The following is a 14,460-nucleotide window of genomic DNA, read 5'->3' as shown; positions in this document are numbered from 1 at the left end:
GAGAGTATCTTAGTGATGTTTGAACGAGGTGCCACTCACCATCTTCAGGCTGGTGCTTTCGGCTTCGTGCTTTTACATAAAAATGATCACAGCTTCTGGTATATTTAATCAGGTAAGGTATTATGAGTCTGTGAGCCCCTTTAGAGGGGGCAATATAATAGGATATGAGCTGTAATTTTAGGCTAGTAGATATAGCAATCCCTCATAAAATGATTTACAAACGTAGCTATACTATTAAAACTGTGCCTGCTTTTATTTATTTTTTGTTTTTATGATGAATGCTCTTGATAATCAATTGAAATTTAGATTTCCATTTGTATGCCGACTTTTTCATCATTTCATTTGTTTTTGAGGGAAAAAATCCAATATGCTTTCAGGAAATATTGGTAAAATTTATCCCATGTTTTATACCATAGATTAAAAGTTTTTAACATTTTTCTAGTATAAGTATTTACAAACATAATGTCAGGAAGAAATACCTTCACGGAAACCTTATTGGCAAGTCCATCTCTAGATTTACGATAACCATTTTCTAATTTGCCTTCCCTTTTGCCGTCTTTGTCTTTTTTCTCAGATTTTTTCTTTAGGCGGAGTGCTGTGTGCCAAGATGATGACTTCCTGAAACCAGAATATAATAGATTGTGATTATCTTCCTGTGGATGACTTTGATTGGAAAAAAAAGTGTTTTAAATCAACCTAGGAAAAAAGAAATCTGGGAAGAAAGGAGAAGCCCCTTCAAATGACAGTGAGAATAGAACATTTTAATATGATTGTTCTAATTGTCACTTTGTGAAAAATATGATTACTAACATCATTGTAAAATAAGGGCAGTTTACAAGGTAGTAAACTGCAAATATGCTTTTGGTTTTTGATGATTTGTGAGGTAGCTGAGGGATACAGTGGTCCTGACTATGTGCTATGATGGGAATGGATTTTTGAGTTTCTTTTTTTTAAATAAAAACTAGGTATGTTAACCATATCAAGCAAATTGGAGGTAAAAGAGATGTTACTTGGTGGTAACAATTTAGAGATTATAAAACATGCTGAGAGAGAGCTAGTTTGGTCTAGTGATTAAGGCACCTGCTTTCTAGAGCAGGATACTGTACGTTCAAGTCCCACCTTAGCCACGAAAGCCTCTGGGTGACCTTGGGTCAGTCACTCTCTCTCAGCCCAACTCATGCACAGGGTTCTTATTGTAGAGAAAACAGGAGGAGGAAAGTGTGTTAGACATGCTCAAAGCCTTGAGTTATTTGTAAAAAGAATAAGGGGCAGAAACAAACAAACAATCAAAGAAATAAAATAATTAATCTCAGCAGCCACTGGAGCTTTCAATTGGAGTTTTCCAAAGTGCTGTAACTTTTCTCCTAACTAATCCACAGTGGTTAGGATAAGAAATATCTTAAGAACAATGTATGTTTTACCATGACTTTAGAGAAATAATATTAAAATATTATCCTTCATTAAATCAGCCTTTCTAAGTAAAATAACTATTTTAGTAAAATACTTATTTTGTATTTGTATTGCAAAAATAAATAGGAGCCCATTTTATATATTGGAGAACTGGATCCGGCCTAGGAAAGTTTATATCACTAAAGTACCACATGACTCTGTTGCTATTGCAAACTAATGAAGTAATCAAAGAAGTATACATTACACTTACTTCATTGTTCCATCAGAGTTATCAATAGTGACTGCACTGGTGTGTCCCAGGACATAGCCGGGGATCCAGCCCTCGGCTGCAGGACACTGGTCAGTGGCGGCTCGGAACACCAAAAACATGTTCTGTTGGTTGCTGGCTAAAATTTGCACGACTTCTCCTTGGTAGACATTAATCTCATCCTCCTTCACTGCCGTATAATCGTGTGTCACCAGCATGGTGGAGATATTGCTACTGCTGCTACTTTCACTCTACAGCAGAATCAATTAGAAGGTTGAGAGAGAGAGAGGGAGAAGAAAAAGGAGGAAAAAGTTGATAACGCACACAAATAGAAAAGGGTATGACAAAATAAAAGGCTGTTAACCTTTTAAGCAGCTATATGACAGTGGGATGTTAAATATTGAAATTGAGTGCTGTTATCAAAGTACCGCTGCAATTACGTTATTTTTCTGTTAGTCTAGTAAATGTTTAACTTCCTTCCTTGTGGAATCACAGCATGATAAGCTTGCATTTCTTGACTTCTATACATTTTTAGAAACTCTTGTTTTCGTTTTAAAGTGAAAACAGATGACTGAAGGGGATGTGAGTCACTGTACTTCATTGTACTTCCTCCTATTAGGATATAGGAGCCTCAGATTCCAGGCTAATTGCTGTATCAGATGGGATTTTAAATTGCTAAATACAATGATAAAGTAGGCCAATGATTTCCTGGATTTCCAAAGGGTGGATTAAGTTACCTTTTAACAGTGTGATATAACTTTCCCCAGTGTAATGCACTTCTCCAAATTTTTAGAATAATGCTTTGTGAAAATGGGAGTTATAATCTATCTTCTGCAAAGCAATATACTAGAAATGGTAGAGCCAATGCCAGGGCCTAAATAGCAATAGCATCTACACTTATATACTGTTCCATACTGCTTTACAACACTCTCTTGAGCATTTTACAAATGTCAGTGTGTGTGTGTGTGTGTGTGTGTGTGTGTGTGTGTGTAAATGTATAAAAGATTGTCTTAAATTATTCTTATCCACATCCTTCAGGCAATATAGGAAATAACATACTGTTATAATGATAACAATATATGACTGTTTGGCTGCACAGTACATCTATGTGGATGTATTTGAAAAATCATGTCTGAATCACTTATAGATGCAAAGAGGAAAGTGCATGATTTTGCATGCAAAAATTCTCAAGTGTACTCCTTGACATTTTCAGATAAAATCAGAAAATATTTTTGTTTGAAACCATGTAGAGCCACTGTTAGTTGGATTTGCTGATTTGCTAAACCAACGCATGATCTTATTCAATTTAAGATAACCTCAAGTATACCTAGTGTCAATTAATTAGGGTCATATGTCAAATTCAGCAATGACCTCATGTCTACAGAAATTACCTGAATGGCTATTCTGGGAAAGCTGAGAACTTGTTTTGCAAAGGGCAAAATTTCGCTCATTAAAAAAATCAAGTTTTTCCTTTGAAGGTAATGAAAACTTTTAGTATTACTAAAATATCAAGAGCAGAGTATTTCAGAGATTAAAAAATCTCTAAATATCCTCAGAAATTGGAAATGAGTATCAAGCCAACTCACTTCTTCTTTATACACTGATTCTGAAATCCTGATTACATCATACTTTTTCACTGTATTCAAAACAAAGAACTGTTTATTTATTCTTAATAAACTGATATACAATGATCCCTTTTTCTTTCAGCTATAACAGATCACTATGGCTGAAGGGATCAAGATCCAAGCATTAAAAACTACTATAAAATCTAGAAATTTTTAGAAAATGGAAGTCATTTAAGAAGCTAGGAGCTGAGACCTGAACTACTTAACTAAGTCCACTCATAGCTTTTTAAACTTTGTAATATTCTTGGATCTTAGAAACTTGAAGCATAATTTCCTGTAATTGGCATTGTTCTTGCCAATGATTTTCCATGTTCAACTTATGTAGTACTCAGGCATTATGACTGCTCAAGATTAAATGCTATGATAATTTAATTAGATCCTCAAGTCCTGCAAAAAGTGATTTGCAGATTGGATGTTGCCATCTACTGTCTTGGAAGAAGGATGCTGCTTCTTTATCAGAATAGAGGTCCGGTGAAAAAAATTTAAACAAGAGAAACTACTACTAATGAAAAGTGGCTAAGTTTTTTTTTTAATCTCAAATGTTGCTTTTGTGTAACAAATGTCAAGTCTTCTACCAAGAACTATAGCCATACTTTATTGTAAATAGCATTTTGTTTCTAGGCAATTTCTTAATAACTGTTGTTACTTTTAAATATTAAGATACAAATTCTGTAATTTGCTCTACATATCTGCACACCTTTGAATGTAAAACCCTGGTTTTCTTATAAAATGGGAAATTTACATCTAATCACATTTTCCCAGTTATTTTTTGATACTTTCCCTTTGATACTTTGCATTCATAATACATGTTATCTTTGCTTGCAACAGCCTATTTACACTGGCTGCCAAGCCGGTGTTTTCCTAAGAAAACAATTAAAAAAGCATTCTGCAGTCCAATTAAATTAACAGAATAACAATAGGAGTTGGAAACAAGAGGATGCATGCAAAGCAGAAGTTCCGACCCTAAAGCTCCGCTCTAGTAAGTGAGAGAAGAAGAATCAGGAGAGTGCTATATTGTTAAAAAAAAATGGGTAGTGCATGCGTGCAGTAACATTTCTGAAGGCCATATGATATATAACTGATGATGTGCAGAAACTGTAAAAGGAGCTGTAAATTGTACAGTACACTGAACTAGGGAAAGGACAAGAGTTGATATGTGCTCATCACTTTCCCCATGAGCAGTGTTTCTTTTCTTTTCTTTTTAATACTCAGGTCTCCTTTGAATGACATGTTGTATATTAAAACAGAAGTCCAAAACAGAAGCTGTAGATTTTGTTGGCAGACAACCATGCTGTTCCCTTGCAAACCAACTAGTGGAGCATCTAAAAACTGAATCTGAAATTACTCCAACCTATAGCTTTTTAAACACTCAAGAGAGATAAGTAATGCAGCTAAAACTATAACTGGTTATGGATAATGCTACATGTGTGCATTTGACAGAACTTAGGATCTTTTTTTTTTTTTTAAATGGACGATTCTTTGCCCCATTATAAAGATAGCAAAAAGGTAGCTGAACTTTTAAAGAATGTTGCAATTCAATTGAAATAATAATAATAAAAAAGAACTCAGAGTGGCAGTTAAAGAAAACCTCTGTGTTCATCAGAATGCCAGATAACGATAACAACAGGGTTGAATTCAAGCCCTGTTTGTGAGCTTCCCGGATACATCTCGCAGGCTGCTGTTGGAAACAAAATGCGCTGGAGTCTGAATCAGCAAGGCAATCGTTTTCTTCAAACTTTTCCTCAGTACTGAAAGAATAACTGCTGTGCTTGTATCTGAACAGAGGAGGAAGAGGAAACCCTGAACAAGTCTGCCATGGAAATACAGAAGTTGCATGAATTGAGCTCCACCGTGGTGGCTGTGCACAGCATATTAAATTTGTCCCTTCATGTTAGACGAAAGAAAGCGAAGAGCAAAGTTAGTAGAAACCAGGCTAGCAGACCCCCTTTTTTTTTCAGCAGAATGAAGAGTTAGAAAGTTTCTCTGTGTATCTGTATACATACTGCAAGCCTATGTCTTCTGTATACACACACAGATATGTTTCTACCAAAATTTGGTAGAAAAAGTTGGAGCATAACTGATTATTATTGCAGAGCAGTGATATAGCGCTGGAGAGCCAGAAGTTAGTATGGAGATATGATGGTCACGCACAAGAAGGGGAGATGGGAAGATTTTTTTTAGAAGAGCTCGCAGGATAGAAGTGCTCCGGCTCTTACCCCATTACTCTGGGTGGAGTGTACTGATTGCTCGCTGGTCGAGGAACAAGTGCTCATGCGGTCTGTGTCCTTGCTGTGTGAAGAGTGGCGATGGACCTGGCGCTGGAGGGAGTCACTGTCCCCGGGGAAAGTGAAGGAGCCTGGACGGCTGACAGGGGATGCTGGGATGGAGCTCCAAAAGGAGCCCTTCTGCAGGGGGCTGCTGGGTGTAAAAGCTTCCTTTCCAAAAGGAGACGGGAAAGTCACTGCGGAAGGAGAGTTTATTGGCGAGATGGCTCCTGGTCTTGATTTTCCCAGTGTCAATGATCCTACGTTGCTCCTTGAACGGTTCTCCTCTGAATTCCCACGGCATTCCCTTTGATCTGAATCTGCTGAACTGCAAGGACTTCCAGATGTCTTCCGAGGGCTTTCCATTGCTTTCATCTTGGGGATCTTCTCTATTTCTGGACCATTCTGCTGTACATTGGATGGATGCCTGCCTGCCTGGCTAAAGCCAGCCTCTAGACTGGTGGTGTGGGGAGGCAGGGAGGAATTGTGAATGGACATACCTGACATCTTATCTGCCTCTGCTTGGGCTGAAGTGGCAGAGGAGACCAGGACTGGGGAATGGTGTCGGACTGGCTGTGGGATCCGGGAAGGCCTGCTACGGCTGGAGCTGGGGATTCCAGTGCAGGTGCTAGGGCCACTGTTGTTGCTACTGCTGCTGCTTCCAGGACCGCTGTGATTCCTCTGGTACTCAATAGGTGATGTCAAGGCTGCAATAAGGAAAAAAACCCATATAAATGAAAGATGATGTAAAACAGTCTTTCATACGGCAAACTAAATTTGGCTGGTAGACAATAAGCAGTGGTTTTGATTGGCAAGGCTTACATCACCTGTGAAATAACATTTATACCCCTCTTTTGGAGAAATAGTCCACTAGCATGTAAAAGGACAGAAAGACTACCAATACAACGTGTTTTATGCATACAAATGCTTTACCATTCACGTCAAAAGAAGTAATAATTTAGACATGAAAAATATATAATTAATTAAACACTAAAGCCTATGATGTATGATGTTCATCTCTATTATCTCACCTACACCTTGATAGTTGTTACTACAAAATGGTATAAGAATAAAACAACGACCTACATTTGTGATGGTTGCAGTGTCCTGTGACCACGTGATCACCATTTGTGACCTTCCTGCTGTCTTCTCAAAACAAAATAAATGGGAAAGCCAGAAGGGAAGGTTGCAAGCTGCTCAGGTACCACTCCCCCACCAGGCATCAGCCACCCACAGCCTGCCATGCTTGTGCTAACACTGTACTGGTCCCTCACACACTCTCCCCTGCCTGGGAGAGCCACCTCCCTAGCTGCAGCACTGATGCTGGTCACCTGCACTTCCTCATGTGCCCTTCCCCCATACCCGCTGAACTCATGCTATGCTGACCACTCCTACAACCTCCCCTGCCGCTTACCTGCTTGCTGGCCTGCTTGTGAGCCCCTTGGCACTTGCAACTTCCTGCTGTCTTCCCCAGTGAAATTGGTTTCTGGAAGACAGCAAAAAGTTGCAAAGAGGCCCTTGCTTAATGACCTGCAATCTTCATTTAAGAACAGCAGACTAGGATTGATAGCATTTAAAGTAATGCCCCTAAAAGATCAGGGACCTATAATGAAGGAAGTGAATGAGGTGCTTGCAAAGATTAAAATAACATCTATCAAACAGACAATCAGCCTGCCTCCAGTTCAGCAGTGGGGTTTACAGGAGAACTGGGTGCTGAAATTAGAGAACTCCCACAGCAAAATCATATTCATTCCAAAAGTGGAAGATCAGACTCGAGACCAAGATAAAGAGATTAAGATCAGATGCAAGTAATTTAAAGAACATGAAAGACAAAAAAATTATGTAAGAATCAAGCAAATCCTAATAAAAAACATTGGTTTGGTCCAGAACAATTGAAAAAGTTTTAGAAATCATAAAGCAACAAGTAACAGCAATAGCTGGTAAAATTAATTTCATGAGGCTCCCAATTTAAGCAAAATCAGCTATTTCAAATCAGTTCAAAGGTGATTCTATCAAAGTAAAATTATAATAAAAATTCTGAAAAATGGGAAACCAAACAAAAAGAAAATAATTCAGTTTTGGACAGGTCTATGAGAAATTCAATAAACGTATAATAAAAAATAGTGGAAAAGTCAAATGGTCAAATGGAAGAAGTATTAATTATAGCAGAAATGGTTAGAAATTGAGTGAAAAGGATTAAAAACTGGACAATTCCTGAAAATAAACAGTTGTCTTTTGTCTCAAGTGTCTGACTAGTTTATATTCATAACTAAAGTTGATGAAGTATTCCACAAAGGAGACATTAGTGAATGGTTAATAACTGGCAAAACATATCTGATTCAAAAAGACACAGCAAATGAGAGAACACCAGGAAACTATAGGCTGATACTGGGCTCACCTAAAATGCTTAAATTATTCACAGGCATTACAGTGAATGACAGCTAAGAATAATACTCTTCCAGAAGGAAATAACAGAAAAAGTATATGCAAAATATTAACTTCTGGTTGATAAAAGGTTTTTGGAGAATTGCAAAAGCTAAAAAAAAAAACACCTCCAAATTTACAGATTGTCTAGATTGATTATAAAATGTGATTAATTCACTTAGCTGGATCATCAAATGTTTGGAAATAACAAATGTCAGTAAAAAAAAATTGGAATGTTTACCATTTAGAAAATTACGCTGGTTTTCCAAGATTTGGTTGATTTCATGGATCCACATTTGACGTACTCCTGGATTGGTGGAATGCAAAACAAAGGACTCCATGACATCACCAGCTCTTGATGTTAGTGCAAATTTACACGGATCGTTGTCTACATTCTCCTCCAAGCAAAGGCAACTCACCTTTATTTAGACAAAAAGCAGGACGTTTAGAGTGATTTATACCTTCATGTTGTTATTTTTCATTAAATATATATTATAATAGCATTAGTTATACTGATCACTAGTGACTGGAGACCTATATGTAACTGAATGAAGAAAAAGATGCATGGTTGCAATAGCATAATTAACAAATAATATCAGTCTGTCTGCACAGTCAAGTCACTTGCAAGTATAGTTACCTGTCAAATACTGAAATACAACAACTTTGATAGCCCAGCAATAAGTTTATAGTGGGTTGTTGTTGTTTTTTTTGGGGGGGGGGATAAATCCATTCCTCTCTTCAACAATACAATAAAACAGGTTGTAGAAAAATTCATATATTACAAAATTGAAAATTTTATTAGCTCAATCTCTTCTTAATTTAACCAAAGATTCCTTAATTTAATCAAAGCTTCCTTGTTTGTTAACTAAATTTAACAATTCTTTAAGATTATTCCAATTTGCATGTGCTCAAGGAAAATGAGCAGGCACAAAAGAGGAATTTTGTTTGTTGACACCAAAAAAGTTGTAAATGATGACTGAGAGTCATTTTACACTTATTAAACTTTGAGGAAAGGAATTCTGTCAGTAATCCACAGAACACTACTGTCGAATAAGTGCTGCTCACTTGTAAACTTCAGTCACAATTTGTTCTTTTCATAAGTTACCTAACATATAGCTACTGCAGTGCTTCAGGAAAATACTCATATTAGTAAACTTCAGAACAAGTATTTGTAACTCAGAACAAAATTACAAAGTAAGGCAAAATTATAGCAGCTATTACAAATAACCACACTCAAGTTACATTCTAATTGCAACAAGCCAGCCAATCTGTGATAAAATAAAGAATCGGTTTTAGAGAGAGTTGGATTTTAATTTAGAAAATTCAGATTCTAGTTCTCATTAAAAAAAAGTTGCAATCTACAAGTTTGCAATTTACCATATAATTGCTGCTCTGTCTTCCACAGGAAAGGGTGGATATTACTTGTTTATTCCTTATTAATCAAATTTATATAGCTTCCTATCTCACAGAAAGTGTGACATACAATAATCTAATAAAATCATAAAATAAAACAATTACTACCTAAAACAACTATGTGATAATTATTAAAGGAGCATTACATGCATAAAATCAGAACTAAAACAGGAAAAGAGAAAAATAGTGATGTTATTAAGAATGGAGCCATTTCCATTCTTAAGTTCAACCATCCCCTCGGGTTCCAAGGCCTGCTAGCATAACCAGGTCTTAAGAGACCTTAAAAAGCTCAGGAGTTATGAGACTGAGCTCACCCTTGGGGGAGAAGATTTCATAATGCAGATGCTTCAGAGAAAAGTCCTCCAATCTAGGGTCTTTTGGATAAAATGCTATTCTAAACTGTATTACTGAGAAGAGAATCTAATACTGTTTTATAATTGGAGACTGAGAACTCAAACACTAAGGAAGCCATTCTATAGAAGGGCCATTGAGAATACAAAACTCAAATTTTATTCTAAGGCCAATTTAATTTGAACAGCTATTTTTGCACATTTGGGCTCTGCTATATAAGTTCAATGAACACAGAGGTGTGGGAGCTCTTTTGGATTTCCCTGTAGCTTTCTGCTGATATTTTGTTTCACTGTGTCTAACTGGTCTTTGTTTCTATCTTATTTCCCAAATGCAGAAATAAGTGTTCCATACAAGACAAGCCCACTGTAATACTTCCCTAACCTTTCTTAAGTCTGAAGTCAATACAGAATCAGCTCAACTATGCAAATCTGGCTTTGACTTTTTTTTAATTGGGTATCTATGGAGATATTCAGTCATTCAGGTCATGATTGTTCCAAAGGTGCTTTTTTAAAAGGCAACTGGACTTTGTTTTTTTATTGGGCTCTTTATGCATCATAACTAGTACAAGCCATAAGCCTTTTAATCTGAAGCTCATATCACACATTTGCAGGATGTGGGGTAAGAATGACACAAAGTATTTCATGAATCAAATGTAGCTTCTGGTCAGGGGTGGGATTCAAATTTTATAACAATCGGTTCTGTGGGTGTGGTTAGGTGGGCATGGCCATGTGACTGGGTCCAGGGGGGTCGTTTTTGCTCCCAGAAGACTTCCCTGGGGCCCAGAACGGCAAAAAAATGGAGCACAGGGGAAAGGGTGCACAGCACCCCCCGCACTCCGTTTTTGGGTCTCCTGGGCCTCAGAGAAGCCTCCTGGGGGGGCATTTTTGCTCCCTGGAAGCTTCCCTGGGGCCCAGGAAGGCAAAGAATGGAGTATGGGGGGGGGCGCACAGCACCCCCCTGCCCCCATCCCTTTTTACCTCCTGGGCCTCAGGGAAGCCTCCTGGGCAAAGCATTAAGACAGCGAGGGGGATCTCGGCACAGCTGATTATCGGAACAGCTGATTGTTGGGCGGGGAAAAAACAAAATACCTTAAGGAGTGACTGGAGTGATTGGGTGGGGGAGAATGCAGCCAACTATGCTGGGCATGCGCACAATGTCGCGCATGTACGATAAGGACTGACTGGGCAGGAGGGAAGGGGCAGGTGGAGAGGGGAGGGGTCAGCCAGGGGCACAATTTGCTGGTTCTCGAACTGCGCAGAATCATAACAACCGGTTCTATTGAACCAGTCCGAACTGGTAGAATCCCACTCCTGCTTCTGATTCCTAAGAAATATAACGCCAGTCATAAATTAAAGGATAGGTTTCTTTGGATGTAACTGTCAGAATGATGCAAAGCAACAGGAAAGAAGGCTGAATGGAAAGTATTCAGAGCTAAAAGTTATTTCAACTGATTATTGTTTTTTTTGAGCTATAGGTTATTCCAAGCTCAAAAAAAAAAAAGAATGTTACAGGAAAATCAAAATAGAATTAAAATGCCATTAAAATTCTACGTGTAACTCCACAGTTGTAAAAACACAAACATACAAATGCAAATACCTTGATACTATTTTTAAATAAGAATCCTGGTGTTGAGAAACCTTTCTTTTTATCCAGAGGCTCACTGAATATCACAATCTGCTCAAAGAGGAAGACACGTCTTTCCTTGCAACGTGGCAAGAGCCCTGTATCTTGGTCCGTAACCATGAATGTATCTTGCAGCAACAGCTTACCCTGTGCAACGATTTTACCCTTAAAACAGGGATCAAAATAAATTTCATTAAAACTAGTAGTAATTAATTGAAAAAGATAGCTGAAACTTGAAACTATTACTTTCAAGTAAAACAGTAGTTACAGTTATAATTCAAGCACACCTTCATGCTTGTATAATCCTTCTCAATTTACTAATTTATTATTAGTATATTTATTAATATCAATACATTAATTTATTCCCAAAACATCCCAAATTTGAGTTAAAATGAAAATTACCTCTAAAGAAAAATGCAAAAAGAAAAGAATTTCACTGAAACAGAAATGCTCTTTCTATATAATATCACACAATTTTTCACAGAATTCTAGATTTGTCAATAAATCTCTTCTACTCTCTGCAACATGTATGTTCAGAAAGTAAGTTCCCATCTTATCTCATTCAATGAACCTCACACATGTAAGGATAATCTGCACTAGCTTTATCTACCACACACGTGATTTATATACTCTGGTCAAACAACTCCCAACTATTATGATAGATGTATGATAGAACAAATGAGGTCTCTGAAAGAATGGAATGAGGGAAAAGTGGAGAAATAATACATTCTGTGTCTGGGCCCAGCCTTCAGAAAGAAGGATCATGATTTCTAGGACCATTTCTAGCCTAAGGCTCTGATTTTCAGCCAACATCACATTCTTAAGTCTGGATGTAATTGGACAAGGAATTTTAATTGGATTTTACAAGAAAATCTGAAGTTTGAAACAGCTAAGAACATCCATGAAAACATTCCATATGATTGTAAAAACATTTGTTATAAAGAAAGAGTACAAATCCCAAAAAACTTACATCAAAACCTTGTAAACGACCGACATTCATCATGTCATTGCACCGTTTTGGAACAACGCACATTACTTCTACGGCTCTCTGTTGAATAAATTGAGAGAAATTAGAGCACTAGTTGCACCCTCCTCTATCAGGTGTATCAGATTTAAAGTTACTTTCCTCAGAGCTCGGCATCCTCCAGATTTGTTACAACCTTCCATTACTCCCCATCAATGTAACTAAAACAAGATCTTGTAGCCCCAAATGTTAGGATTTTATGTCATGGATACTATATTTTTCTCCTATATCTGTTATATACTATTTATAATTAAGTGCCAGAGTTACGGTCAGTTTTATGAGCCTAAGGACCTTGTAATCATTGTTAATAGAAGGAGTGAAAGTACAGCATCTAACTGAAAGTGGCATTCAATCACAACATAAATTCTTGAAGCCCCTTAGAGATGGGTTAACAAATTATAACTTTTGCTGCATCTACAGCTAATGCCATTTTATCTGATGTAGACCAGCTTGCTGAAAATCTTAGGTTTTAACTATTGACAGAAAGATACAACCCAGGTGAAGCTACAGTATCTGAGAAGGGGAGGAGGTGTGATTTGGATTTCTGCTCCTTTACTTATGAGTCAGCCAATACCAAAAAGTACCAAGCAGTTACATGCATGCTACATTATATACCTGACAAGATCTAAGCAACGATGGGGAAAATAACTGAATTCTTCATGTGAAGACTAAAAGGAAGTTATCCACCATTCCATCTCATGGGATGAGGTTAACACTGACTTGGAGTATCAAGAGTTTATCTTCTCATAGGGTTCCTGAATTTCATCTGAATACATTTTAATCTCTCTCTCTCTCGCCCTCTCTCTCCACCATACACAAATACCCATGCTCAGCTGCATATGCTTGGCTAATGGCCATGACAAAATGGTATTTTATGCTAAAGTAAAACACACTGTGGAAGTAAGGAGCATGATACTCCTAAAGAGAGTTTTTAATCAAACTGCATTCTATTGTTGCCATCTACTGGACTTGGTGTATTAAAATACATCTGAGAAGTGTCATTCCATGTCATCTGACTAACCATCACTTTCCAGAATAGAAATTATATAACCTGTAATCATCTTTGCATGAACAAAGAGGTACGGAAGCAATGATTTTGTCATAATACTGAAAAAGTATACCAGTTTGTTCTTACTATAAAACTTACCAAGATGGTTTTAAAGCAATATTTTTTATTGTTCTGGAATCATAAATATACTTTAAAAATAAGCAACATTTTTCAAGTACCTCTAATTCAGTTGTATCAAGATTAGCTTTTTTAGAGTATTTGAGGAAATCCTGTAAAGAAAAATCATAGAATTAGATCTTCAGTTTAAAACAGCTGGAAAGTCCTCTGTTTCAGAAATGGCAGATAATAAAATAGATATTTATCCACCATTCTTTTATAGGTTTTCTATGAAGGTGCAATTACATAAAAAATTAAACAGTTAAGATAGAAAATTCAAATGGTAAAAAATAAAAATAAAGTAAAATACTGTCTGCTTCCTGACTCTTGATTGTAGATACATCCATGCAATCATTAGTCTTCCATCTGCTATATTGAACCACCATTTTCTTAGAAAATACATTTTTAAAATAGAAAAATGCATTTTCCAGTAAACGGTTATTTGGTCTTTATATCTTTTTACCAAATTAAGATCTTGACTTTCTGATCTCAAGTCACTGGCTTAGCTAAAAGTAGTCAGAATTCTTCCAGTAAATTTTTCAAATATTTTATTTCTACATTCTGATTTTTTTAACAATATTATTTACTCAACATTGATAAAATTATGATCTGACATCTTTCCACCTTTTAGCTGAACTCTCTGGGTTCAGATAGAGAGTCAATAGTTCCTTAAATGGATATAGCCACCACTTTGACCGATGCCAGCAGGAACTTCTTTCCTGCTGGCTTGATACATTTCCTGATCCACTTACCTTCCTCGCCTTTTAATCTCTCAAAAAATAGGAAGCCAACAGACCCACTTGAATATGTGTGAAGTGTGAGACCTCTGCTGTGTGAACATTTGCTTTTGCCAGATTTGTTCTCTAAGATGGAAGGAGTATGGGAAGAACCTGGGGAGCATAATCTCTTGAGCT

General features: G+C 37.0%; 1 protein-coding gene across 1 annotated transcript in view; it reads right to left on the bottom strand.

The window, feature by feature from the left end:
* Positions 1-14,460, bottom strand: part of TRIO (trio Rho guanine nucleotide exchange factor) — a 267,208-nt gene that overhangs the window by 16,350 nt on the left and 236,398 nt on the right. Inside the window, exons 44-50 of the mRNA XM_026673423.2 lie at positions 13,609-13,659; positions 12,328-12,405; positions 11,331-11,522; positions 8,212-8,389; positions 5,499-6,253; positions 1,661-1,908; positions 480-618 (exon numbers count right to left, since the gene is read on the bottom strand). Coding sequence (XP_026529208.1) covers positions 480-618; positions 1,661-1,908; positions 5,499-6,253; positions 8,212-8,389; positions 11,331-11,522; positions 12,328-12,405; positions 13,609-13,659 — 1,641 coding nt within the window. The remainder of the gene's footprint in view (positions 1-479; positions 619-1,660; positions 1,909-5,498; positions 6,254-8,211; positions 8,390-11,330; positions 11,523-12,327; positions 12,406-13,608; positions 13,660-14,460) is intronic.

Source organism: Notechis scutatus, chromosome 3 (assembly GCF_049901735.1).
Source record: "Notechis scutatus isolate UNSWTSFEM ecotype Mainland chromosome 3, rNotScu1.2, whole genome shotgun sequence".
In the NCBI taxonomy this organism is placed as follows: domain Eukaryota; kingdom Metazoa; phylum Chordata; class Lepidosauria; order Squamata; family Elapidae; genus Notechis; species Notechis scutatus.
Note: the sequence above shows the minus strand (reverse complement) of the source record. Positions and strands in the feature narration are given on the sequence as shown.